At 36.3% G+C, this 23,650-nt stretch overlaps 3 protein-coding genes across 5 annotated transcripts in view; all 3 read right to left on the bottom strand.

Annotated features, from left to right (window-relative positions):
- Nucleotides 1-1,028: 1,028 nt before the first annotated feature.
- Nucleotides 1,029-9,046, bottom strand: KLHL41 (kelch like family member 41). The gene is made up of 6 exons (XM_062578140.1): nt 7,846-9,046; nt 4,789-4,946; nt 4,590-4,697; nt 3,077-3,262; nt 1,710-1,856; nt 1,029-1,161 (listed from the first exon to the last, which is right to left on the bottom strand). Exons 1-6 carry the CDS (start codon nt 8,953-8,955, stop codon nt 1,050-1,052), a joined length of 1,821 nt encoding a protein of 606 aa, XP_062434124.1. The 5' UTR covers nt 8,956-9,046; the 3' UTR covers nt 1,029-1,049.
- An 811-nt stretch (nt 9,047-9,857) lies between these two features.
- BBS5 (Bardet-Biedl syndrome 5) lies at nt 9,858-21,788 on the bottom strand. Of its 3 annotated transcripts, none has more exons than XM_062578450.1 (13): nt 21,672-21,788; nt 20,584-20,680; nt 19,943-19,983; nt 19,541-19,602; nt 17,418-17,467; nt 16,453-16,580; nt 15,436-15,571; nt 14,346-14,441; nt 13,730-13,792; nt 13,224-13,358; nt 13,030-13,113; nt 11,281-11,304; nt 9,858-11,181 (listed from the first exon to the last, which is right to left on the bottom strand). In XM_062578450.1, the coding sequence occupies exons 1-13, from the start codon at nt 21,731-21,733 to the stop codon at nt 11,080-11,082; spliced, it is 1,080 nt and encodes a 359-aa protein (XP_062434434.1). In that variant the 5' UTR covers nt 21,734-21,788; the 3' UTR covers nt 9,858-11,079. The 3 variants fall into 3 exon arrangements, with proteins under 3 accessions (XP_062434434.1, XP_062434437.1, XP_062434435.1); XM_062578453.1 differs by having other exon boundaries at nt 20,598-20,680; nt 21,672-21,760; XM_062578451.1 differs by lacking the exon at nt 19,943-19,983 and having other exon boundaries at nt 19,541-19,606; nt 20,598-20,680.
- A 1,581-nt stretch (nt 21,789-23,369) lies between these two features.
- LOC134142289 (collagen alpha-1(XXVIII) chain-like) overlaps nt 23,370-23,650 on the bottom strand; it is a 35,006-nt gene continuing 34,725 nt past the window's right edge. Inside the window, exon 36 of the mRNA XM_062579167.1 lies at nt 23,370-23,446. Within this exon, the coding sequence (XP_062435151.1) occupies nt 23,439-23,446 (8 nt within the window). The 3' untranslated portion in view covers nt 23,370-23,438. The remainder of the gene's footprint in view (nt 23,447-23,650) is intronic.

The raw sequence follows: 23,650 nt of genomic DNA, 5'->3' as shown, positions 1-23,650 counted from the left end.
TTATTCAATGGAGAAATCCTTTAAAGAAGTACTGTATAAAAATGGTGGGTGTGCTGTACTTCAAAAAAATTGAATGCTCTGTTACATTTTGGGCAAAGGCTCTACTTAGAAATCTGTATCCTGGCGCTATGATAGTGACAACAAGCTGCAGATCACTGAAAATGACACCATCAAGTGATATTTATATAGCTTTAAAAACAATGTTTAATTGTTACTAGTTAAAAGCTTTAACATCAAAATGCATCAGTTCTTTATTAGTGGAAAATCTTCTCTGCCATAGGTATTTGCTGAGGATCATTTATTCTAAGGCTTTCCATTAATGCTTTGCTAATGGCCTCAGATCTCTGAGAAAACTTCCCTTAAATATTTGCTTTAGAAATAAGGGTTTTCCTTTTTTTAATGCTTTTGTACTTGTTACTAGAAGCCAAAACACAGCAAGAGAATTTGCAGAGCTATTAACCTTGTAAATTTTTCTCTCATTCATGGCTGAGCCCTGAGTTCAGCTTCAGTTGAGGTTGATGTTTCTTAGGCTACATAATATACCTTTGTTTTAGAAGGCTCTAATGAAAATAATTTCAAGATACGGCAAAAGAATGCAGGATTTACACATACAGCTTAAGGGGTAAATTGAGCTGTACAAGCATCCAGTTAGAACAAAGTTAAGTTAAATACAATTAGTAGGTAGTTAATAATTGATTAACTCTTGAGCGTCTTAATTTGTTTGGAGAGTAACCACCAATATCCTGGATTGGCTGCATGTAAAACACTGATTTCATCGCCAATTCCTCAGAGTGAAAAGCAAGTTCTCTCTGAAATCTTCATTTGTTCTGAAATTCAGAATTGAATTTGTTGATCAGAATTCTTCAGGATTTTACACTTCAGTAATAATTCAATTTTTGTTGATCAGTAACCATCTTAATACTTGGATAGAGGGACAATTTAACTAGTATACTGCTACAAAACTGTACAATTTGGGGACATTTTCATGCAACAAAATCAGAACAGTCTATCAAAACTCCCTCACCATATCATATTTTCCAGCACTTTATTTACAGTTTTGATAGCTTGAATAGGTTTAAGCGTGTAGCTAGGCAGGAGGCTCCCGTAGCATATCGGATCTCTTTCAGTATGCCACTCCATTCCTTCTTCTCATCATCATACCTGCATTTAACAAGATAAGGTCAAAACATAGCCTCTTACAATTCGATTTCGACACTTCCCTCATACATACATAAAAATGAGGATAATCCACATGTTGCAAAGGTCTGCAGCAACCACATGCTGCATGGTGCCACTGAAGAATGTTACTGTCTTCCAGAACAGAACAAAAAGACGTTCTTGCTCCTCTAAGTTGTCTTGTTTCCTTGTCCCTATAGCTCATTACTGGCCCGCATCATGCTTCCACTGCTCCTAGAACAGTCTCCTTCTTCAGTATCCTTCTGAATTCCTGAAAATTCTTACATACAATGTGCTTCTGGGAATCCTTTCTATCTTTCTTGCCAGTTAAATCTCCTAAATTCACCTCAGTCACAGTGTTGACATGATGTTCCAACACTGCTATCATGATTTAGATACAAATCTGGGATATATGAGTATCTGATTCTCTCAGGACAGTTTTTGACTATTAATGCATATGAACACGTACAAACCTGTCTGTGTACATAAGTTAGAGATTTCCACTAAGAAAGTATGATCAAAGTTAAACTTACTTCCATATGTCAGTGACTTCACTGGGTGCAAATTCTTTAGATTCAAGCTGAATCATTGCAAAGCCTCCAATAGCATATAAAGATCCACTTAAGGTGACTAAACTGATAGAACTTCTCTCTTGAGGAAATTCTGGCATAATCTCCCACCTAAAGTTAAAAAAAACAAACAAACAAAAAAACACAGCCAAACATGAGCAATATTTGAAACTAAATGCACATAAATACAGCTCTGGTTGACATAAGTGCAGGTGCCAAGGACCATTTGAGTGAAACAGTTCAGTAGAAGAAAAAAATATCCTGAGATTTATCAGCAGTGACTTTCTGTTTCTTAATCCCCACAAGGACTTTGTGTGTGAATACAAGTCTTAATGTGATGGATTTATACCATGATGATATCCCCTACCAGAAACCACTTCTAACAGATCTCCTGGCCCTGACGTCACTAATATGCTTTATACAGCATATTTCTTACTTCTTACTACTTAAAAATCTGAACTATTAGAATAAAGCTTTGCTAACATTATTTTAAATGAGTTTGCAAATAAGCTGGGAGGAAGGATAAGAAGCAAAAAGGAAAACTAAAGTAGAAAATGAGACATAGATACTGATGACAAAATACTGAGATACTGATGGTATACCCTGTGAGAAAATCATAGTCACTTGAGGGATGCTGGCTGCAAAAGGCTCTGGCCCTGAGGAGCATTAGAATGCATTTGGAGCAAGTGAGCTGGTTCCAGCTTTTGACTTTCATCACTACTTCTTTATAATAGTTCAGAGCATGTACTTAAATTGAAAGTCTTCTTGAAGCTTTCATATTAATAAGCAGAATTATTTGCCTTTCATTAACTAGTAAATCGTATTTGCAATTAAATGAGCAGTAAGACACTATGAGGTCAGGAACCCAAAGGACATTCAGCTAGTCCTCTCCAGGCACCTAATTTCTTACGCTGTGGCTTCATTTTTTGTGCCAGAACTGTTTAAACTAGATTAAGCGGCTCTTGCCTGTCTCTCCCGCTTCTCTCCCATTATGCCGGCACACCTGTTTATGTGGCTGTATGGGCAAATAAATTGGAGAATTAATCAGACTGAAAACAAACAAACATATGAGAAAAAAAAGAAAAAAAGACCAGAGGGTATGCTATTTTAGCCAAATGAGCTCTACAAGGAGCTGTGCTAGGATAAAAAGGAAGTGTGGGGGCAGAAAAAGTCTTTGGAGATAGGGGTTCTTTAAACTGCTGTTGTTCCTAGAGAGGTGCATGTAGACTAACTGTCTTAGTATGAACACAGGCACCTAAACACCTTTGCGACTGTCTCAGAGAGCCTAAAAGTCTGGATGATAAAATACTTGCTTAGAACATTTAACTCACTTATTAGTGGTCAGATCAAAAGCTTCAACAGATGCAGTAAGGCCTTCTTCAGTGACGCCCCCTGCAATCACAATCTTGCCCTTATGGATAGCTGTTCCAAACATTGAGCGAGCCACTTTCATTGGAGCCAGATCTCTCCAGTCTCCTTTCTTTGAATTGTACACAAATACTCTATTAGTACATTTCCTGAGGAGGAAAAAGAAAACTTGTGATCATTTCTAGTGGACTTCTGGCATCTGCTTATTCAAAGTGAGACCTAGTTGAAGTGGATTGTGTAGATTTGTGTATACTACCTCATTCCTCTCAATGAGATCCTCTCCCATTTTTAATTTGGGGAAGGACAAGACTTACGCATGTCTGAAGAACTAGTTACGTCCATAGAACAAAATCAAATGTTAAATGCCGCTGACACAGAGCAGTAATTTGCACCGTATCTTACAGGAAAAAGGTAATGTCCTCTTCTCAGAATGAATCATTCAGATGGGTTTGTGGAAGAAAGGTATCAGCGGAATGTAGAGAGAGGAATGTTCTTCCAGAAGAAAAAGAATGTTGAATAGTAATTCCTCCAAGCACTAAGATACGAGGCTTTGTATCTTTAGCCTAATTCAACATGCATGTAGGAAGATTTACTAAGTATTTTTTAAGAGTGTGTATATATACATATATGCATGTGTATATATATATATGTATACACATACACAGAGAATATGTATATGTACAGTATATATACTGTAAATGAAGACCTTGGCTTAGAAGGGTCACTTGCATTGCAGAACAGTACCAGAGTGAAGTTGAAGGCATATTAAAAGTTGACACATGAAAACGCCTTCAAATATTAGCTTAGGTAAGTGTGTGGTAGGTAACGCTCAGAGGATGCCTTATATCATTTTTCAAAATGAGACTGCTTTACATTGACTCTTAGCCTTATTACACTCATTCTAATGAAAGCAAAGAACTTTTACTAACCTTATCCTTGCTCCTGCAAGTTTATTACTGCTGGAACCCTTTGTCACAATTCTTGACTTAAAGCATTCACTTGCTGGAAAAATTACCACCATATTCAAACAGTGAAAACATTAATTTTCCTTAATGTTATATCCGTTAAGGTATAATGGACATCACAGGTCAGAAAAATTAAAGAACTGACACAGTAATTGCATGGCACCTAAGCATTTCTATCTGGTAGAAGATAATACCTTTAACGAGGATCCTCATTGCTAACTGCGGCTAAAGTGTGTATGTGTACAATACAAGTAAAAATTTGCCTTGGAAATAAGTTAGGTGATTAAACTATTTGGGATTACAATGTATATTCAATTTTACAATGTTGTAAAAGTGATGTCCCTTATCTCATAATGTATTGCCCTTTTTGCCAATCTCTGGCAACCTTAACCCATAGGTATCATAAAAAAAAGGAAACTTAGGAGACCTTGATTTCTGAGTGTGAAGACAATCTATAAAGGACCAATGAATCAATGTTAGAAATTGTCATGAAAAGACTTGAGAGACTCACTTATCATCAGTTTTTCCTCCAAGAGAATATATCAATCCATTATTCGAGATAGTAGCATGGCCATATACTTTGACGGGAAGCTTTTTAATCTCACCCCATTTCATTGCCCTGGAACAGGAAGATCACAGTGTTAGCTCTTTTGACTAACAATGGATTATTTATATGTCCTCAATGGACAAAATTAAATAATTAAACATACACAGGATCATAGCACAGTACTGAATCTAGAGACTCCTCAGTGCGAAGGTCCTTGCCCGCGATTACATAGATTTTGTTGTCTGATTCTCCCAGCCCAAAGAGACACCTGGCTGATGGCAGTGGAGGAAGGGCAAGCCACTCACCAGCAATGTTATCCAGCTGAAAGAGCATCAGAACAGAAAGTGTTAGGAAAGGCAAAAAGTAAAAACTGACATAATGAAAACTACTCCACAAAATAAATCTAGATGCACTCAGTGTCTGAACAACTCCTCATCTGCTTGTCTGAACTACCTACCCTCCATCAGTGCAGGTTAGGACTAACAACTTCCATCCACCCGTGCTTCGTGGTGCTGAGACCTGGTAGAGCTAATCCCATGCATCTCTCTTTGCATTTCTTTCCCCTCAAAGAGTTTGCTTCTTTGATCTCCTTTTTACACTCTTTTTTCCTTGCTTAAAGTTCCTCCAAGGTTGGTGTTTCCCATCACATGTTGTAAAAAACAGATAGTTCTTATCCTCTCTGAAGGGAGCAGAAGCCTCTACCATTCCACACCTATAATTTCAGCAAGTTATACTAACTGCTATAAAGAGTTATGTCAGATATTCTCATACCTTTCCTCTTAAAGATCAAGAAACGTTACATCTCAAATGCCATCGATGTTTCTTCCACAACACTTAGAGCAAAAGAGATGGTGTCGCGACTGTCAAAAAGCTCCTGAGATCTCTGGAGGCACAGTGAATAAAGACTTCATTCCTAAGCAAACAAGGCAGCCAGGATAGTTCCACTGGCCATAATACTGATGTTTTCCCTAATGATGTACTCTCAAGATTGTCTCAATTCACATTCAGTATGCTGAAAACACCTAACAAAAGCAGCAGGAGAATGACAACAACAACAAAAAAATCCATAAAATGTAGCTTTTGTTTTGTTCTGAGAATTTGCAATTGAACCTGAATGCTCCCTATCATTTAGCAAGAACTTTTTCTCTCTTCTATTTCATATAAATTTGCTTGACAACATACAGAAAGAGAGGAGATGTGAGTTTGCATGAGTGTAAATGTGTCAAGGTGAAAGAAAGTTCATTCAAAGTAATCAGATCTGGGTTTAGCTCAATGACAACCTTTTCCCAGAAGTATGTTCCACAGTCAATCTCTCTGTGGTAAAATGCATCTCCCAGATTTCATAGACCATTCTCACTGAATAACAACTTTCAGTGCAACAGTGGAATTTACTTCACAGACAGAAGACCATTTTGGTAGCTAAATCGAGGTGGGGTTATGAGGACAAAATGTACACATTACAGATCACAGAACGTTTAGTGAATCAAGTCTTGGAAATGGCCCGACACATCTCTGCTTCTGATAGGGCAATAAACAATTAGTCACACATTTCTGAGTCAGTGGTAGCCATGTTTTGTCCTGCATTGCTAGCTACTAAATAAAATGTTAAACAGGTGCAGAAAAGGAAATTATTAGGGGAAAGTCTGTATGGCACGTTAACAGAGAAAACATTAGTCACACAGGTAATGCAGAAGAGAAGTGTTTTACAATGTGCAGTATCAGCAGTGAGCAAAGGCTTGAGAGGTGACAGGCTGGAGAGCAGGATTTCAGGAAATGGATTTAAACATCCAAAACAGGATTATGAAAATGCTATAGTATCAATAGTATCACAGTATGTCCAGTACCAGCCTGGAGATTTAGTATTTCAGAGGCCTCCTCCTAGAATTTAGAATGCTAGAAGGCCTGAGATCTGGATTATTCAGTTCTGAATTATATAAATTTTGACATCAATGCAGTATTTCTATTGGGAAAATATCTGTAACAACTTTTGCACTTCAGTGATTTGTGTTTTGTACCTACCTAAGGAAATGAAATAGTGCTAATCCCTCTCTAGCAAAGTGATACTTCCCTTTCATGCATATTCCAAATTTATCAAACCAACTCTTTTATTGCATCTGAACATCAGACTGAGCCATAGCTCTTAATATTTGCACTGTTCAATATCCGAAGGCTTTATAATTCTGCATCTGCTTATCACTTTTTCATTTCACAAAGAACCTACTTTCACTCTTTTTAGGCCAATGTGCTTAAACAGGCACTTAGCCTGGAGCATGTTGCAAGAGTTCATCATGAGATAGTTTAGGTACCCAAGAATGCAGCATGTAGCCAGCTATTAAAAACACCACAACCGAATTAGTTCATGGCAATAATTACACCAATTTGTATTTTTGCTGATTTTCTCAGATGTATCATGGGAAGTTACAGTCATATTAATAAGCCTTACATTTATACAGATTTATGAAGATATAAAGTTTCACTCAGTTGAAACATTGTATTTAGTGTATCGGCATTGACTTTGCCAAGAAAATAGCCTTCTCTGTGTGTATTATATAAATATATATTTTTATATAAATATTTATATATTTTATATAAAATATATTTTAGAGCGCCTTAGATTGTCGAATGAAAATATAACAGAAAGACTTCTGGAGTTTTAATGAAAAAAGTGACATTTAAAAGATGGACATTACTGTTGCCATAAAAAAATATTTCAGATTCAAAAAACAGACATCCTGTTAAGCAGTCAACTTTCACCGAACTGAATAGAAATTCATGAAATAGATTACAAAAGTCTTATTAGGCTTACATCTTTACCAATAAAAATCTGGGCCCTAAACTATGAAAGCTGGTGCCTAGATAAAATATTCTAATCGGTCTTTTCTGAGATCTCACCCTCAGCTTGGATCTTGAAAGAGAAAATACAAGTCCCCTGGTTTCAACGTATCTTTTTGAGATAGGAATAACTTTCTAGACATTCTTCCTTCCATTGACCACTTCTTACAATACACCTAACTTAATTAGGTATTAAAAATTAATGCCAGAGAAATCCTATTGAATGGACTGCACCAGCATAGGTGAAAATTGAGAGCATACATTTAAAGAAAAGTCATATGACTGAAATGAATTAGTTTGCCACTGAACCGTGTCTGGAATAGACTGAAAATACTTTTCAGTAACCCTTACAGTACCTATGATCACACAAATAATGACAAGCTTATACCTGGAAGAAGTACGACTGGAAAGGCTGATCCTTGTTCTCCTCTTCCACATACAGTCCTCCAACAATGTAGACTTGATTTTGTTTGGTAACTATGCTGGAATGATTTCTGGGGATCTGTTCTGCCAGGGCTGCTAGGTAGCATTCATTTTCAAGAGGATCATAAGCTACTGCAGCAGTGTCATTAACAAGAAGAATCAGGTCTTTGACAAACATGCCGTGCCTGGGAAGGTCATTTAGGTACCCAGGGAGTAAATCTTCATCTCCTACATCACCATTTACTTCCCCTTTGTTTGTCTTTTCTGTGCTTTTGCTAGAGTCAGGCAGTTTTCCAGCAAAAGCATCCTTAATGATCTTTATTTTTTTCTGAAGATCTGAGCTGCTTTTAATTATATCATCCTTCTCAACATGCTCTTTGAAATATTTTTCTGGCATAAGACGAAAACGAATGCAGTCAAAAACTTCTCCCAGGCTCTTTACTCTGTTCTCTTTGTCCGTCCGGACCCATCTCATTACTGCTTCAAATACCAGTTCTTCCTTCTCTACATTTAAGCTGTCAGGTGTAATAATTGAGATAAGCTCATGGGGGGCAAGCTGCATGAAGTCCTCTTCTTTGCAAATCTGCACAAAATGATCTGAGACAAAATCACGAGCAGAAAACGCAAGTCTTGGACAGTCAAGTAGAAGACCTAATCGAAGGATGGCCAGGCAGTTACCAACAGCAAGCCTCTTCTGAAGGTAGGAAACACACACAGTGAATACAGAAGGGATCTGAAAGCGACTGGCCAAAGCGAAAATATCTTGCACATTAGAATCATTAAGATCAATGCTTGCAGAATAAAGGTATTGGACTATCATATCCAGGACGGTGGGGTCAACATTATCTAGAACTACCTCCTTCTTTTTCTCTTCATTTTGCTCAGATAAGAAATACTCACGAAAATAAGGGCTACAGGCTGACAGAATCAATCTGTGGCAAGGCAGACTTCTGTCACCAGCTTTCAGGGAGCAATCTATGAACTTTTTCTCTTCAAGGAGTTCCTTGAGGCCATCCTGAAGAAGGGTGGATTGGTAAAGTCTGAGTTCTTCAGTGAGTTCCCTCTGAGAATCCATTTTGCTAAAATCTTGGAAAAGGTGGAGAGCAGAAAGCTTTAGCTGCTCTACGAACAAAGGTCTGTCTGTAAAAAAGGCAGATCAATGTGCTTTGCTCAGCCTGAAGCCTTTGCAATTTAATCTTGCTAGCTAAATATAGGTACATACTCTTACAGGTTGGAATTTAGGGTGGATGGTGTGGAAAAAGGAGTTGCTCTTGCAGCTGTCAAAGACTAAAAGAAGCAACTGTTACTTTTAGTCACTATGGCCTGGTTTTGCTGTCATTCTCCATACTGAATCAATGAGATTACTTGTAGCATAAGAAATTACTTGGCATGAGTAAGGATAGCAGAATTTGATCCTCAATGAGATAGCTATAAATAAGATTGGAAATAACACATTACACAATATTCTGAAATAGAAATATTATGAATTGTCAGTTGCAACGACTTTTCACTGTTTCACAAAAGTGGCCAATGTACTCATAGTTGCAGATTTTAATAAGGTATCAGTCACAGAGGTACTAGGAAAAATCCAAAACATTGCATAAATTTTCTGTGTGATAAGATTTTTTTCCTTAAACACACCCACATCACATCAGCAATTCCTCAGATACTGCTAAGACTTTGAATTTCATTTTGATCTTCTTAATATACAATCTGTTATATTTAATTGGAAACTAAAAATCCACTGTTTAAAACATGAATTGTTCAGATAAAGTTCTACTTTAAAAAACAATTTAAAATGGAGTTTCCTTTTTCCTGCATTAAATTATTCTTAATTTCAGATAATCTGTAGTCATTATCAGTCCTTTTTAATTCCACAGTATTAGAAATGGTGTTAACTGCTGCTAAACTAAACAGCTAAATTTAAACTAAGCTAAAGAGAGTAAGAGATAGAGGACAAAATAATCCACTATATGATTATTATTTAATGAACACTTTATTTAACAAAACTAAAAAATCTAAATTTAAACTATCCTCCCTAAAAATCTAACAAAAAGTACTTTAAAAAATATTTGGATTTATAAAAAAATATGCACATGTTGAAGGTTTCACAATTTAGACTGGAAACATTTAGATTTTCATTAGTAATATAGAAGCAGAAAAAATCTGAAGTTGTATAAAGTGCCTTGATGAAGAACTGCATTTTGCCCATACAGAAAACACCCTTGACCCATATGGTAAAATGTTCTTTGAATGTAATGCAAACAGGATCAAAACCCAACTGTTTGAAAGCAGTATCTTCAATGAGGTATAACATTACTGAAGGTAACCGAAAGTTTATTGAAACCTTTTAAATATGGATAGGATTTCATTAAAATACATACTTTGAAAGATTTTCCTACAAACAGTGATATCCACATCACAATTACTTTACTACAACAGTCAGCTGCTAAAACAACAGCTGAGAGGACAGCTCATTTGACTTTTTCCACTTACAGAAGATAGTGCAGAGGTCTTATCTCACTAGAAAATGTAACAGCTGCATCTTCCTTCAAACAATAAATGACTCATTTCTCTCTAACACATAACAACATAAAGGTCTAATGAGTCAGAAGCAAAAGCTATTTGTGTGCGTGCTTTCTTTTAAAGGAAGGATTAGAAAAAAATGTTCTTAGTAAAAAGCAAAAAATAAAAAACTGCACTGGGATATATGGATTAAAATTAAATACCTGGAATGTTCTGTGATAAACACTTAATAAAATTAAGAGATACAAAAACTAGTATTTGGAACAGCACAGCATTTTGTCAAAAAGTTTTCAATACTACAACATCGCTACAATGATACAACCAGTATGCCTAGATACAGTGTTCTCTGTGTTACATCTCTGTTGCACAATATGAAACAAGTTATAGAATCATTATTTAGATATAATCATTATAGGAGAGTACAACACTTTATATAAATAAATGAAAATAAATTAACACTTTAACAGAAACACTATAATAAGTACAAACCTTTTACACACATAGGGGTTTTGAGTAATATTTCTTTCATAACAGATCTTGACTATACATTGTATATTTTGGTATGTTCTTTCTGTTACCTTTGTATTTTTTTTTTCTAACTAGGTTTTAGAGATTTGACAAAATCAGTAAGAACAGCAAGTCTTTCATTGGTTAGGCTGTCGCCAGAAAGAAATCAGCTTATTACTTCCCAGAGTCCCTGAAGTGTGAATCCATCCTTTAATTTCTCTATCGCAAGTCCTAGTTCTTCTGAAAACACAGGTTCCCGATCATGTTGCTTTTTGAGAAAATAAAATACAACAGAATAATTTTGTATTAATTTAATTATCCAGGTTTCAACAATATAAATTTGACAATACAAAAAAGTTGGTCTTACCTTGTTACCATCAGCAAAGTAAGCCTGAAAAACAAAACCAAAAAAACTCACAATCTTGAGGAAAAAAAATAATTGTTTAAAAACAAATCTGCTAATAACTTACAGAGTTAAAAATCATATCTGGTAACTTTTCTTTAACAAACCAGTTAATTTGGTTTTATTTTTGTTTTATAAACAAGATTAAAGTACTTTCTAGGTTGAAATAATTTACTAAAAGGTTCTGGTGATTAAATTAATTTTCACTAAGAATACTAAATCTCTGAGTTCTAAAATGTTAAAATTTGTTACACTGAGAAATACTTTATAAGGAATACAATGTTGACATGAAGGCATGCTGATAGCATCCTAGTATTTTCTACTCCATGTACAGCAGCATTTATTATTCAACTTCAAAAATTAGGACTTTGAAACTACTCATTAAAATGTAAGCAATCTCAAAGTTCAATTAACATCATAACCGATCTAAGAATTGATCATGGACTAACTGAACAGTTAACTAAGTTCTTCCACTCTCAGGCAGTGATCTACAAAAGCAATACAATCTTTTCCATCCTCAAAATTAACTCAAACTAATATCTGCAGTTCTGGAAGTCTCTGAGCTAGATCATCATATTTACCAGAAAGAGCCTGATCTTGTTTCACCTGCCCCTCTGGACTAGGGAAGGACATAAAGGGAAACATTTTCCTGGGAAGCTGCATCTCAAGCTACACATGACTTAACAGAACAGCATCAGAGTCTTCAACTATCATGGAATATTGGAATGGAGCCAGTTACTGGGTCTTGCATGATATGTTTCCTGTTGCAATCACCTTCTAATCATTTACAGCTTCCAGTTTTTATTTTAGAGTATACAGAGCACAGTTATTTAATCCAAGTGACAGGCATCAAGATTACAAACAAAATCTACCTTTAAGGCTGAAGACAGAAATAAAACTCTGGGGGGAAAAAAAATTAAGAAGGAAAAGAGAAAGGATAGATAAATGCTTATCTGAACGGATAGATGATAGTAGAAGAAAAGAGGGTGGATATAATATTTGTGTTAACTTCAGAGATGAGTTATGAAACCACATCAATTGGCAATGTGTCAGACTTGCATATAAAAACCTTCTATTTGTGCAGTCCCTGCATATCACACAATTAATCAGGTCTTACTGGATTGTGCAGAAGGTTTGGAAATTCTTAGAAGGTAGCTGATCAAGCTCATGGACAATCTACTGCATTTAAAAAGTATGTTTTCTGGAAATACTGAGAGATGAAAACTAACACAGTTTTTTAAAGCAGTACTGGCAGTAGTGTGCAAGTTGTCAAGAGTGACTCAAAATTACTACTGCCTTTCTAAAAATCTTTCAAGTTTATATCTGAGATGACTATTAAGCCTATAGACACCACTACCTGTTAGTCTGCTCCAAAAGAAGGAAGACTTGTTTTTAAATGTAATTAAACTATACTGCTGGTTTTCAAATTATTCCTGATCTTACTGAGTTGACAACCTACATATGAGAGTACATGAGCTACTATCATATATACCCACTACCCATTATTTAAGATAAAAATTTGTTTTAAAGACAGTAAATAAAATCCCATAAATGGAATAAATTCCTGTAGTAGTCCAGGATATTGATTAAATGACATACAGGTATACTTAAAATGTCACAATTTCAGTTGTTGCTTATCTTCAGTAGATTTAGATCTGTAAGCTTTTTAATTTGAATAACCAAGAAAGAATTTTTTTCCTGTGGAGAGCTTACCACAAAAGCATCTGTCTGTTCATCAGATTCTATTTCCACATCATCTTGAACCTGTTCTACTGTTAAGTTCTCAAGAGGTTGAGGCTGCAAAAAAACACTGAATTAAATAAATCAATATATTTAATGCACATTTAATGTGTTTTTATAAGTGGTGTTAGTGCAATATTGTATCTAATTTCGAATAAATGGATTACCTTTTCTTCCATTTCATAATCCACTCCAAAAATAGGATTAGCTGAATAAACTCTGTGAAGTGAATTAATTTCTTTCACTGCCTCCTGTAATTTCTCCACAGGGTCTATTTTAAAACCAAGTACATATCCTCCACTCTATATAATAAAAGAAAAAAGACAAATATTTATTAATAACTTGTTCTTTTTGATGGTGATTTGTAGTTTAATTCTAGCAAATTTCAATTTGCTGATAAAAAATATTATTTGTACTTCGATATCTTTCTGTATTTTCACTCTGCCATTTAAACAAAGGGTGAAATAAAAACAGCAGCAATGTTTCTCCATAAGATAAATAAGCTTTGAACTGGTATTCCATTATATAGGAAAATTATGTTCAAAAGATCACTGAAAAGGAACGCTGTAGGTAGTTTAAATGTAGCACTGTAACATTTCAGAATTATAACATTTTCTATATATACATATATATATAAATCAAACCAACTAAAAAGGCTATTAAAGCTCCTTACCTGCTGAGAACTCTCTATCACCATTGCCAAGCCAAACTTTGAGTCTCGTATTTTTATTGAACGCTAATGGTAAAGAGGTAAAAAGGATTTATCAAAAAATGCCTCGGAATTGCTTGACACACACACACACACACACATTTTACACAGCAGCATTAATTATCATTACTGGTTCTGGAAGCTTGGACATTAGCATTCTCTCTCATTTACCATTACAAATCTGAATCACTGAAACCTCAGGGAAAAGTGTCAGAAGTGTCACTTCTTTATCAGAAGTGGTAACAACTCATCTCTGAACATCTTGATCACAGACCATAAATCTTAGGGTATGCAGCTGGCATGCAACATAATGGAAAATATTTTAAAAATTAAAAATAAAGACCATTCTTCAACGTCTGGACCTGCTAATGAACTAATCTGGACAAAAAAAATATAGCATCCAATTAATCTGGACAGAAAAAAAAATGTTGTAGTTGATGCTGTAAGACTAAATTCTTTCCTGAATTCAGGATGTGAAAATATTAATTTTGGTGTGAATTGGGAACATCAGCTGAAGACTAGAACTCACTCCATGTTACAGGATATTTCATTTTGAAAAGTGATCTTTTAAGATACTTACAATTTGTAGATATGGTATGCTGACGTTAAAGCTATCATTCATATTTGCATGCCACACTATCCTCACGTTAGTAATAAAAAATGTTCCCAAATTTCCCTATTAAAGGAAAAGTCTGTTAGAACTTCAAGGAGGTACACAGCTCTCTTTCCAAACACAATGACTATTAACATCCATTTAAACACCAGCATAACACAGCTTTTTATTTAAGCCAATAAAGACCTGATTCTTTCCAATTGAAACCGGTGGAAATGTTACTACTGATTTCAAGGAAGCAAGATCAAATCTTTAATGGATACAGCACCCAAGTGGTTAAAAACATCTGGGAGTTTCTATTAAAAAGCAGGATGAAATCACAGCATGGCAAACCTAACAGGAATACATGAAGCTTCTGAGAGTGCTCTTAATTGTACAGATCTAGAAATGGAATATATTGTAAGTATAATGGCATATAGTTAAACTTGGGTAATTGTGGAGATGCATGCGAAAGGAATGTAAAGGAAAGAAGTTTTAAGCTTGTCAAGATGGATCCCATTTCCATTCTGAACTAAAACTATGCTGACAGAAATAATAGTTCCTATTTTTTTTCATGGCTCTGGGAAATACAAATAACTAAAATAATATAGATGTTTTCTGTTTGCTCCTTGAACCCTTTCCTACTTTTTCAAGGCATAGATTCCTATTCCAATATTTTCAGTTTCTAGTAATCAAAAGACAACATAGGTTTACAATATAGTCAAAGCTGCAAGTAAACACAAATATTCAGCAGAGCACTTTGGGACAGCATGATTCACTTTCAGGATGGTACAGATTTAGACTCATAAATATATCTTCTTAACAGAAGGTATGTATCTAGTTCCTTGCATGTAAGCTGAGTCAGGCAAGCAACTTCAGGTTGGCAAGAAGACAACCTTGTTGTACTAAGAAGCACATATGGGATCAGCTTCTCCACATGCAACCAGCTGATAAACTGAATCAAGAGTAATTCATCTGAGGTTACAGAATTACAATAGCATAGTTGCTAGGAAAGATGAAAACTGAAACATTTTAGCTTTGCTGAAATGAATGAATACAGTCTGATTTTTCACTATACCTGGTCACTTGATAAATTCCATACTCCATTGATTTTATCATATATTTGTTCTTGCGGTAATAATCTCAGCTGCTTGTTTTGAATCAATGCACTTCTAAGCTTCAGATCACGATACATTTTAGAAGTTTCATAAGCTCTATAAAAATGAAAATATAGATTACCATTTCAGTGTTCTCTATCTTTTTTTTCAGTTTATGTTTTAGCACCAACAGGAAATGTGTGTTACCAACTTTTCTTACTACCATGTTGTACAAAAATGAGTACCATTAAAATTTCATCACTGTAAATCATCACATTTCAGTTTTCTTTACTGACATGACTTTTAAAGTGTTTTTTGACGTCTGTTTGATCCTCTGTACTGTTATTTCCTTCTTTTCCTTAAAATTATAATCTTTCAGCCTCTGTTGCAAAGCATACATCTTCTAGGTCCTATGTATATACGGCATGGACATGAATAATCATTTATTTTTTAGTTAAGTCATAAATAGCTAATATATGCAAATCAGTATTCCACAGTTCTTAAACTGAAACATAACTTAATGTTTTATGCACATATTTATCCAGATGACACAGACTTGACACATCTTTAAGTGTGAAATGTCCACTGTTTTCAAGTCAGTGGGAGTTCTGACTATGATTTAACTCTTCATTCCTATCACACAGTCCACATCTACAGAAAATGATTACAGAGAGAAATTACAGATTGAAAATAAACACTGAAATTAGCTCTTCGATACTTCAATTTATTCACTGGTTTACTCACACATAGTGAATGATTTGATCCATTACCAGTATTAACATACATGTATTTTTATTGTACGCAGTTATACAATAAAATCTGTGAGCATTTTCTCTCCTCTTTGTAGAGATTGTTCTTCTCTATTGAGAAGCTTTGTGTGGATGTTAAATATGGACAGCTAAATATTGGGTCCATCAGCTGTAGTAATCCCACACTCTGCTTATAAATTTGATCCACTGAATTTTGTAAGTGAACAAACACTATTTTAAGTCTGGTACCTGTGCACAGCAATAACTGAAGTGAAGAGCCTGGGACTCCCAGGAATGACATTGGTAAATATGAACTCAAATCGTGTATTGTTACATTTAGTCAATATATACAGAGCTTCTGTCTGTCCTCGTAATTTCTGTAAGGAAAGATTCAGATATTACGTTTTGACAAGATAGCTGACTGTACAGGGAATAGTAATTTTGACATATTATTCAAATTCTTGTTCTAAGTATAACAACTGAAGCTGTAATCTTGATTCTACCACTGATGTACTGCTCTCTTCAACTGAACAAGGCTTTCATTCTGTTTTTTTAGTAGGAATGAGCACTTCCATCAGCAGTAGAACTACTGAAGCTTCGCTCTCACACATTTGCATTTCATGACTGAAATACAGCATTTCTGGCTTTGCCTCTTGCCATTCCACCCTTGCTCTACATCATACCCCTTACCTATCTCCACTAGGTGTGCCTGGGAACAACAGACCCTGTGCTGTGCTAGTCCCAGAGAGTGAGTATGCTGAGCAGCCAGCAGTACACATACCACCAACCTGGCTGCCCAGGGAGCGTACAAAATCATGCTACCTCTTTGCTGCTCTAGCTGCTGCTATCTAGCCAAAGAAATGGCTTCACAGCTGCATGTAACTCAGGCTATGTATTTGGTAGCTTTCTTGCACAAACTTAGTGTCTCTCTAGCCATTGATAAATTTAGATGCAATGAGCCAAATGTGTATGAGTTACCTAGAGGGGAAAAGGGTCACCAAATGGTGGGATGATGTGAGTCTCACTGCCTTAGGAAACTGTCTAAAACCCCACTTCTTTAAAAATGTAAAACTCTCCCAGCTTTTAAAAATAATCCAAAATTATTCTATTACTGTTCTTGATAGTAAACTTTGAGATTATTTATATACTACAGTAAGTGTGAATAATAAATTACAGCTTCTTTCACTATTTTAAAAAGTATTTTTGAAACTTACTGAGTTGGCAGTTCTTGTAGTTATATTTATGATGCAGTTGTAACCAACAGCTAAAAGTTAGCGGAGAAAAAAAAAAGAACAGTTTTGATTGCAAGAAAAAAAAAGATACTCAAAATTTTAGAGCACAGTATGGTATTTTGGAGCACAGCTTTAGAAGTTGTTTGTGAGAATTCCTTGTTACAGTTAGTGGTCTAAGGCCGTGTCATAAAATCACACTAATTTAAGCTGAAGGGACCTTTTGAGATCCTCTGGACTGATGCCTTGCTCAAAGCAGGGCCAATTCAACTGGACTGCTTGGGGTGGTACCCAGCCAAGTTTTGAGTATTTCCAAGCAAGAAGATGGGTAACAGAGCACTCGAACAGGAGTCCAGTGAGTCTGTTAGGTCCTCATCCTTGGAGATGTTCAAAAGCTATCTGAACAATCTTTGGAAACGTGTTCCAGGTGACCGTGCTTGAGCAGGGGCTTGGCCTAGATGATCTCCAGAGGTCCCTTCCAGCCTCAACCATCCTGTGATTCAGTGATTCCACAGCCTCCCCTAGGCAGCCTGTTCCACTGTTTGACTATCCTCTTTGTGAACATTTTTCTCTTACTATGTAGGATTCCCTTGTTGCAACCTTTGACTGTTGCCTTTCAACCTATCACCATGCATCTCCAAGAAGGTCTTTCACTATGAAGTTGCCTTTTTATTTTTTCTACACTAATTTTTCTACACTAATAATAATGCTTTATAGGAGAAAAATAGCTATGGAAATGACCAAAAAAAGCAGCAAAATGGAAAGTACAAGTGAAAAAGAAACAAGAGTTATAAATTTCATTTTGTTTCTTCCACAGCAGTGCTTTGATACAAAATAAAAACAGAGAACTATTCCCAGCCATTCTTCCTAAAACAAATCAGCCCTCTACAATTGTGTGGGGTTCAATCTGAACATCTGTGACAATTCTGTTACCAATACCAATAGTAGCTAGTCAGGCTCCAAAATACCAAATGAGAATGAGAATTTGCTTTAGGGAGATTCTGCATCTCCAGAAGCTCAGATCAAGTAGTAGTTACATGGATAAGAATAGTCAATCTTCCTAGACTATAGTGCAATCTTAACAGATTAACATGAATACATACAAAAATACCAGAAAAAGACTATTTCACAGATTACCTCATCTAGATCTAGAACTAACAGAAACGGCAATGGCCAAAATCAGCATTCAGTAAAATGTCTATTTGTCTTTGTACTTCCCAAGTGCAAGAAATAATACATTGCTCTGAAAACTAGAGAATGCCCAATATTTTAAAATTCTAAAAGCTATAGGTTAAATTTCCCTGGGTCTTCTACATGGCTGAACTACTCCGTAAGTTTCTTTATGAACTGTTCTAGAAAGGTCTGTTCTAAAACTTATGTACATAAGTAAACAACATTTTATTTTATAGATACACATATAAAAGTAGCAGTGTGTATATGTGTGCTTATGTGTGTGCATGAAATAGAGAGCAAATGCAAAAGAGCACACAATCAGGTCGATGAAGTTTACATCAGTTATAACAGTATACAGATTGCCAGTGTTGACTGACTATTGCTAACTGAACACTGGAAATAATTTTGGTACTGAGTAAGTGCATCCTGGCTCTGCTTCAGCAAATTAATTAAATATGAGTAGACAGGCTGGGTATTCATATAGTTTAAAATTAGAAGCTTATTCGGAGCTCACAGTAGTAAATTTGGAAGGTGCTCATGGGGAATAAAAACTGTAGAACAGTACGGAACATGAATAAACAGGTGGAACAAGAGATACAAATATGGCTAAGATGAGAAAAAATCCCCAAATTTTGATTCTTTCTGGAAAAAAGAAAGAATTCCACATAGGCTAAATAAGAAAAATATGTCTAAAGTATTCTTCAACTTCTCTTTTGAGAAATCAACATTAAACATTAATAGTTTTCTATGAATTACTAAAATAGTTCCTATATTACTGATAAGCTCATTAGAAACGGTTCATTTCAGATTTCACAGAAGCAGCAGATCTGTATTTCAGTAACCTGTACTATAATCTATACTACTGTGAAAGTACAGCACACCACCACAAAGGAAACACAAACTTCATACTCTACTTAAGAGGAGACAATACTTACAGAGATTGACTCTGGGCAATGACAATGAGTGCCAAATAATGCGCAAATTTGTCACAAGGAGTCTACCTGGAAATAAAGAGTGCAATTATTTCTAATCTGAGTAACTGCTATCATATTAAACAGTCTATTTAATATGATGTACAAAATGTAAATATGCAAATAATGTACATATTTAACTCCAGTTTTGAAACATCAGAATTATTTCTTCCCCTCGCTGGGAAATAAAATGCAGGACACTGGCAGAAAAATCACTACATACTTTTTTCTTTTCCTTTTTTTTTTTTTTTTTTTACACTAGAAGAATAAGTCCAGTCAAAAAAAAACAAATGAAACAGCATCTAGTGTACACCAATATTGCTCTAAAACAAATCAAAGATAGTTACTGATTTCACATCTACCCACCTATGGTAAAAATGCAGAGACAGAATCAGCGCAGAACAGCTCTGTAGGAGGAGAAGGGGAAGGCTATGAGCTAACTATCACAGCTGTCCTCAAGAATAACCTCATCCCTCTATGTCAAGTGCAAATTTCCTCTCTCCTTTACCCAGCAAAGCAGCAGAGCCAACATGAGGAAATGTCATCTCAGCAAGCTGGCAAGTTCATGCCGTTACAGAGTATATATATACTTACTACTTTGTTTTAAACTAGTTTAGGAAAAAGGATCAAAACAACTGAAGAATGTCATGAAACTTGAAAAGAGAAATCCTTTCACGTTTTAAAATTTAAATAACTCTTTGCAAGGCAACAAGCAAATTTCTATACATCGATAAGTCTATATAAGCATTAAACAGGCTTAAAGCAAAAGATCACGTGATGTTTATATATTGGTTTCTCTTACGACGCTTTCAATTCTGAACAAATTCTGAGCCAAAACTGTCACCTCACTAAAAATTTTAACAAGCTATACTACTTGAAAATATCCACAGAGGAGAAAGATCCGTGAAACAGGCACAGTCTGTGTTCTGCAGTGGACTGTCGATACTGAGTTCAATGGAAAACTGGGCTTTCATGGACCTGAACAGGCTAAATATTAGGAAGGTTACCAGTACATGGTTACCTCTGTCTCCATTGTTTCCTTTGGTATCTTCAACAGAATCTAAGCAGTCTATAAGGACCTCTCCAGCTCTCATTTTCATTTGCCTAAAAGAAAAAAAGAAAAGAAGAAAAAAAATGACGTAATAAAAGACAGATCACTTTTATTTTCCAAAAGGAAAGCCATTCACATTTCCACATTCCCTTTCCTTTCTTCTGTCTTTGCTCAGTGCATCATAGTACAGAAAATCCACACATGCATACACACATGAAAAAGCAACATTATATAGCTGAAAGCTATCTACTACATCTAGTGTATGAAAAATGTTAATACCTTTATTTTTAAGATATAACAGTACACAAATAATTATGCAGCAAGTGTGCTCAAGCAAATTATACCCAAAATAGGGAGAAAGTGTGTGAAAGAGCGAGCAAAAAAGTTATATTCACATAGTCTTTAAAAGACAGTTTCTTCCTTCTTGCCATATTTTTCGGTCCTAAGGAATGGAGCCAGGCTTAAGAAAGAATAGATGTGAGCACAGCAAGTGTATGTATGTTCTTATGTCAAACACCCCGCTAGATTTTCCACAAAGTTTTTCACGATTTTCTCAACTGAACTGGTCTCACCCCTTAACTATATAGTAACAAGCCCAGTGTCAAGTTTTGCTATGTTTTAGTTGCATTGTGTAGAGCAGCCACAACACCTTCAGGTGCGTAGGCATGACAAACAAAATCCAGTATCAGTAAGGGGATGATACTACTGGGAGACAGTAACTGTTTAAACACTCAAGTCACGATTTCGCGTTTCCAAGTTTACCGCAGACAACATGTCCGGGAGGGGGGGCTTTAATCTCAAATGGCGACTGGACCCACGTGACCAAACCGCTCCGCGCGCGCCCGCTCGTCCGCCCCCCAACGGCCGCCTGCGCCCGCCCCGCGCGCCGTCACGCGGCAGCCGCCGCCGCCACAGCGGGACGCGCTGCCAGCGCGCACCCCGCCACTAATGGCCGCAGCGCCCGGCCTCCGCGAAGCCGCCGTAACGGCTCCCCACCCCGCCCTCTGCTCCGGAGAGCCCGGCCAAGACCGCAGCGCCACTCACTGCTGGGAGATGTCGAAGCGGATATCTCTGTCCTCCCAGAGCACGTCCAGCACCGAGCTCATGGCTGGCGGCGGGGGCGAGCAGCGGCTCCCTGCAGCCAGCCCGCGCGCCGCTGTGGCAGCCGGGGGCGGTGCCTCGCGCTCCCTCAGAGCTCGGGATTGGCTGCGGCGCGGGGCCGCCCTCCCCCCCCCACCCCCCCCCGCTCTCCTCCGTGGCGGGCGGCGGCCGCGGGGGCTGCGCGTGGCGGCCTGTGGTAGTAACGGAGTTGTGTCGCGTCTTAGTTTTTTTTTGGTCATACAAGGTAACATCTTTATTGTTGTGGATGAAAATTAAAACAGAAATCCTCTCTAAAATTGTTGGAATGTAACTTTTCCTTCACTTCTTTTTTTTTTCCAAGTAGATAAGATATATCAAAATATTCTTTATTTGGAATAATCTGGAAATTGTCTGTAGTTGTCCTTTAGTTGTAACATCCTACTATTTTCAAATATGTAATAAGTGTAGTCTGAAGTATGTTAAGAAACTTAACCTTTTCCATTTTTTTTTCTCTGGAGCTGGTCTTTGAATTAGTGAGGAGCCATTTGCTACCAACAGAGAAATCATTACAAGCTTGACTGAGTTTAAAAACTTCTGGAAGAATGCCTGTCCTGCTTCCCTTTATCAGCTGCCTCACAGTGGGAGAGGTGGTACCTGGCTGGCTCTGACAGAGATGAGCAGGATTTCTCTGGGGCTGGGAGCCCTTGATGCAGGAAGGGTAATGCATTAGGCAAAGGGAGGGAGTAGGATGGAAAAGAGCAGAGGATTCATGGAGGGACTTTACTTTAAAGCACCTTTGACAATTTTTATATGTGTCTGAACATGTTTAATGAAACTCATTGTTGAAAAACTAGTTAAAATTAAACACTGTAGGCCTGAGGCAAAATACAAATTTCATATGCTAATTTTACAATTTGTTTAGAAAAAAACATTTAAATCTTATTTCATACGCAGGAGTGCCTAATCTGTGACGTTTAGTCTTGTTAAAGACTTTGGCAGACATCCAGTTACATCAGGAGCACAGTTAACTGTAAGTTGTAATTTAGCTGTAAAATAAGTTTTTAGTCCCATAAAGGTACCATTATCTACTCTCTCCTGGCAGCAAAACCAGAAATGTTTTATTAGAACACAAGCTTTTAAGTATATAATCTGAGTAATGAGAAATAATTTGTATACAAACATAAGTAGAAAACTATGGCAGTGACTGGCAATACAGAATACAGAATAAATTCTCTTCGTTAGGACTATACTGCAGTTGATGTTTAGAATGAAGATTAAAAGCATTTTTAAGAAACAGGTTAACATACTAAAATGCATTTACAAATCAGGCTTGGCTTTAAAACGAGAAAAGCATGGTGAAGAAACACTTTAGACCTGACCTAACATAATTTAGGAATGACAGCTATTGTTATTGTCTTTCATGTAAATTTGTGGATGTATTTTAACTGCATTTATCATACATCTTTTTAACTAATGGAAGCTGAGGAAAGTTTACAACAAAAACAGCTGGGATGTGGTTGGAAGAAGTTGAAAGCTCAGCTGCCTCCTTTTCTCCCTGGTGAGCATGTAGAGAACAAATTGATGTATTTGCTGTATTTATCTGATAACCCCTGAGTAGCACTTTGCATGTAATTTGGAAACTGATATTTTACGCTTGAAATATTAAAATAGGATTTATGAGAACACTTGCTTAAAAAAGTGAAGTCTTCATTGCAAAATCCATGCCAAATATCAGATTTCTGTAACAAAGAGAGAAGAAATTATATAATTTTAGCAACAAAGGATTGCTTTCCAGTGCCATGTTTACAATTGAAAATTGAGTATTGTTACTGATTTTATAATGATAATGTTTAAAGATCCAGAGGAAGGAAGGGCAGCTACTGTGGCAACTGCTATACTCAAATCTGGGTACTCTTAACACTACTGAAATTTTGTTAGTTTGT

Source organism: Rhea pennata, chromosome 6, assembly GCF_028389875.1.
Source record: "Rhea pennata isolate bPtePen1 chromosome 6, bPtePen1.pri, whole genome shotgun sequence".
NCBI lineage: Eukaryota > Metazoa > Chordata > Aves > Rheiformes > Rheidae > Rhea > Rhea pennata.
Note: the sequence above shows the minus strand (reverse complement) of the source record. Positions and strands in the feature narration are given on the sequence as shown.

What these genes read in the sequence shown, in the direction of transcription:
- BBS5 (XM_062578450.1), bottom strand. Translation starts at nt 21,733, where the DNA reads ATGAGCTCGGTGCTGGACGTGCTCTGGGAGGACAGAGATATCCGCTTC. An exon ending in TCTCTGCATTTTTACCATAG is followed by an intron (nt 19,603 to 19,942) that starts GTGGGTAGATGT and finishes ATTTCCAGGTAG; the next exon opens with ACTCCTTGTGACAAATTTGC. An exon ending in TGATAGAGAGTTCTCAGCAG is followed by an intron (nt 13,359 to 13,729) that starts GTAAGGAGCTTT and finishes TTTATTATATAG; the next exon opens with AGTGGAGGATATGTACTTGG.
- KLHL41 (XM_062578140.1), bottom strand. Translation starts at nt 8,955, where the DNA reads ATGGATTCTCAGAGGGAACTCACTGAAGAACTCAGACTTTACCAATCC. An exon ending in GTACTGTGCTATGATCCTGT is followed by an intron (nt 4,698 to 4,788) that starts GTATGTTTAATT and finishes TTCCTGTTCCAG; the next exon opens with GGCAATGAAATGGGGTGAGA. An exon ending in GAAGTCACTGACATATGGAA is followed by an intron (nt 1,162 to 1,709) that starts GTAAGTTTAACT and finishes TGTTAAATGCAG; the next exon opens with GTATGATGATGAGAAGAAGG.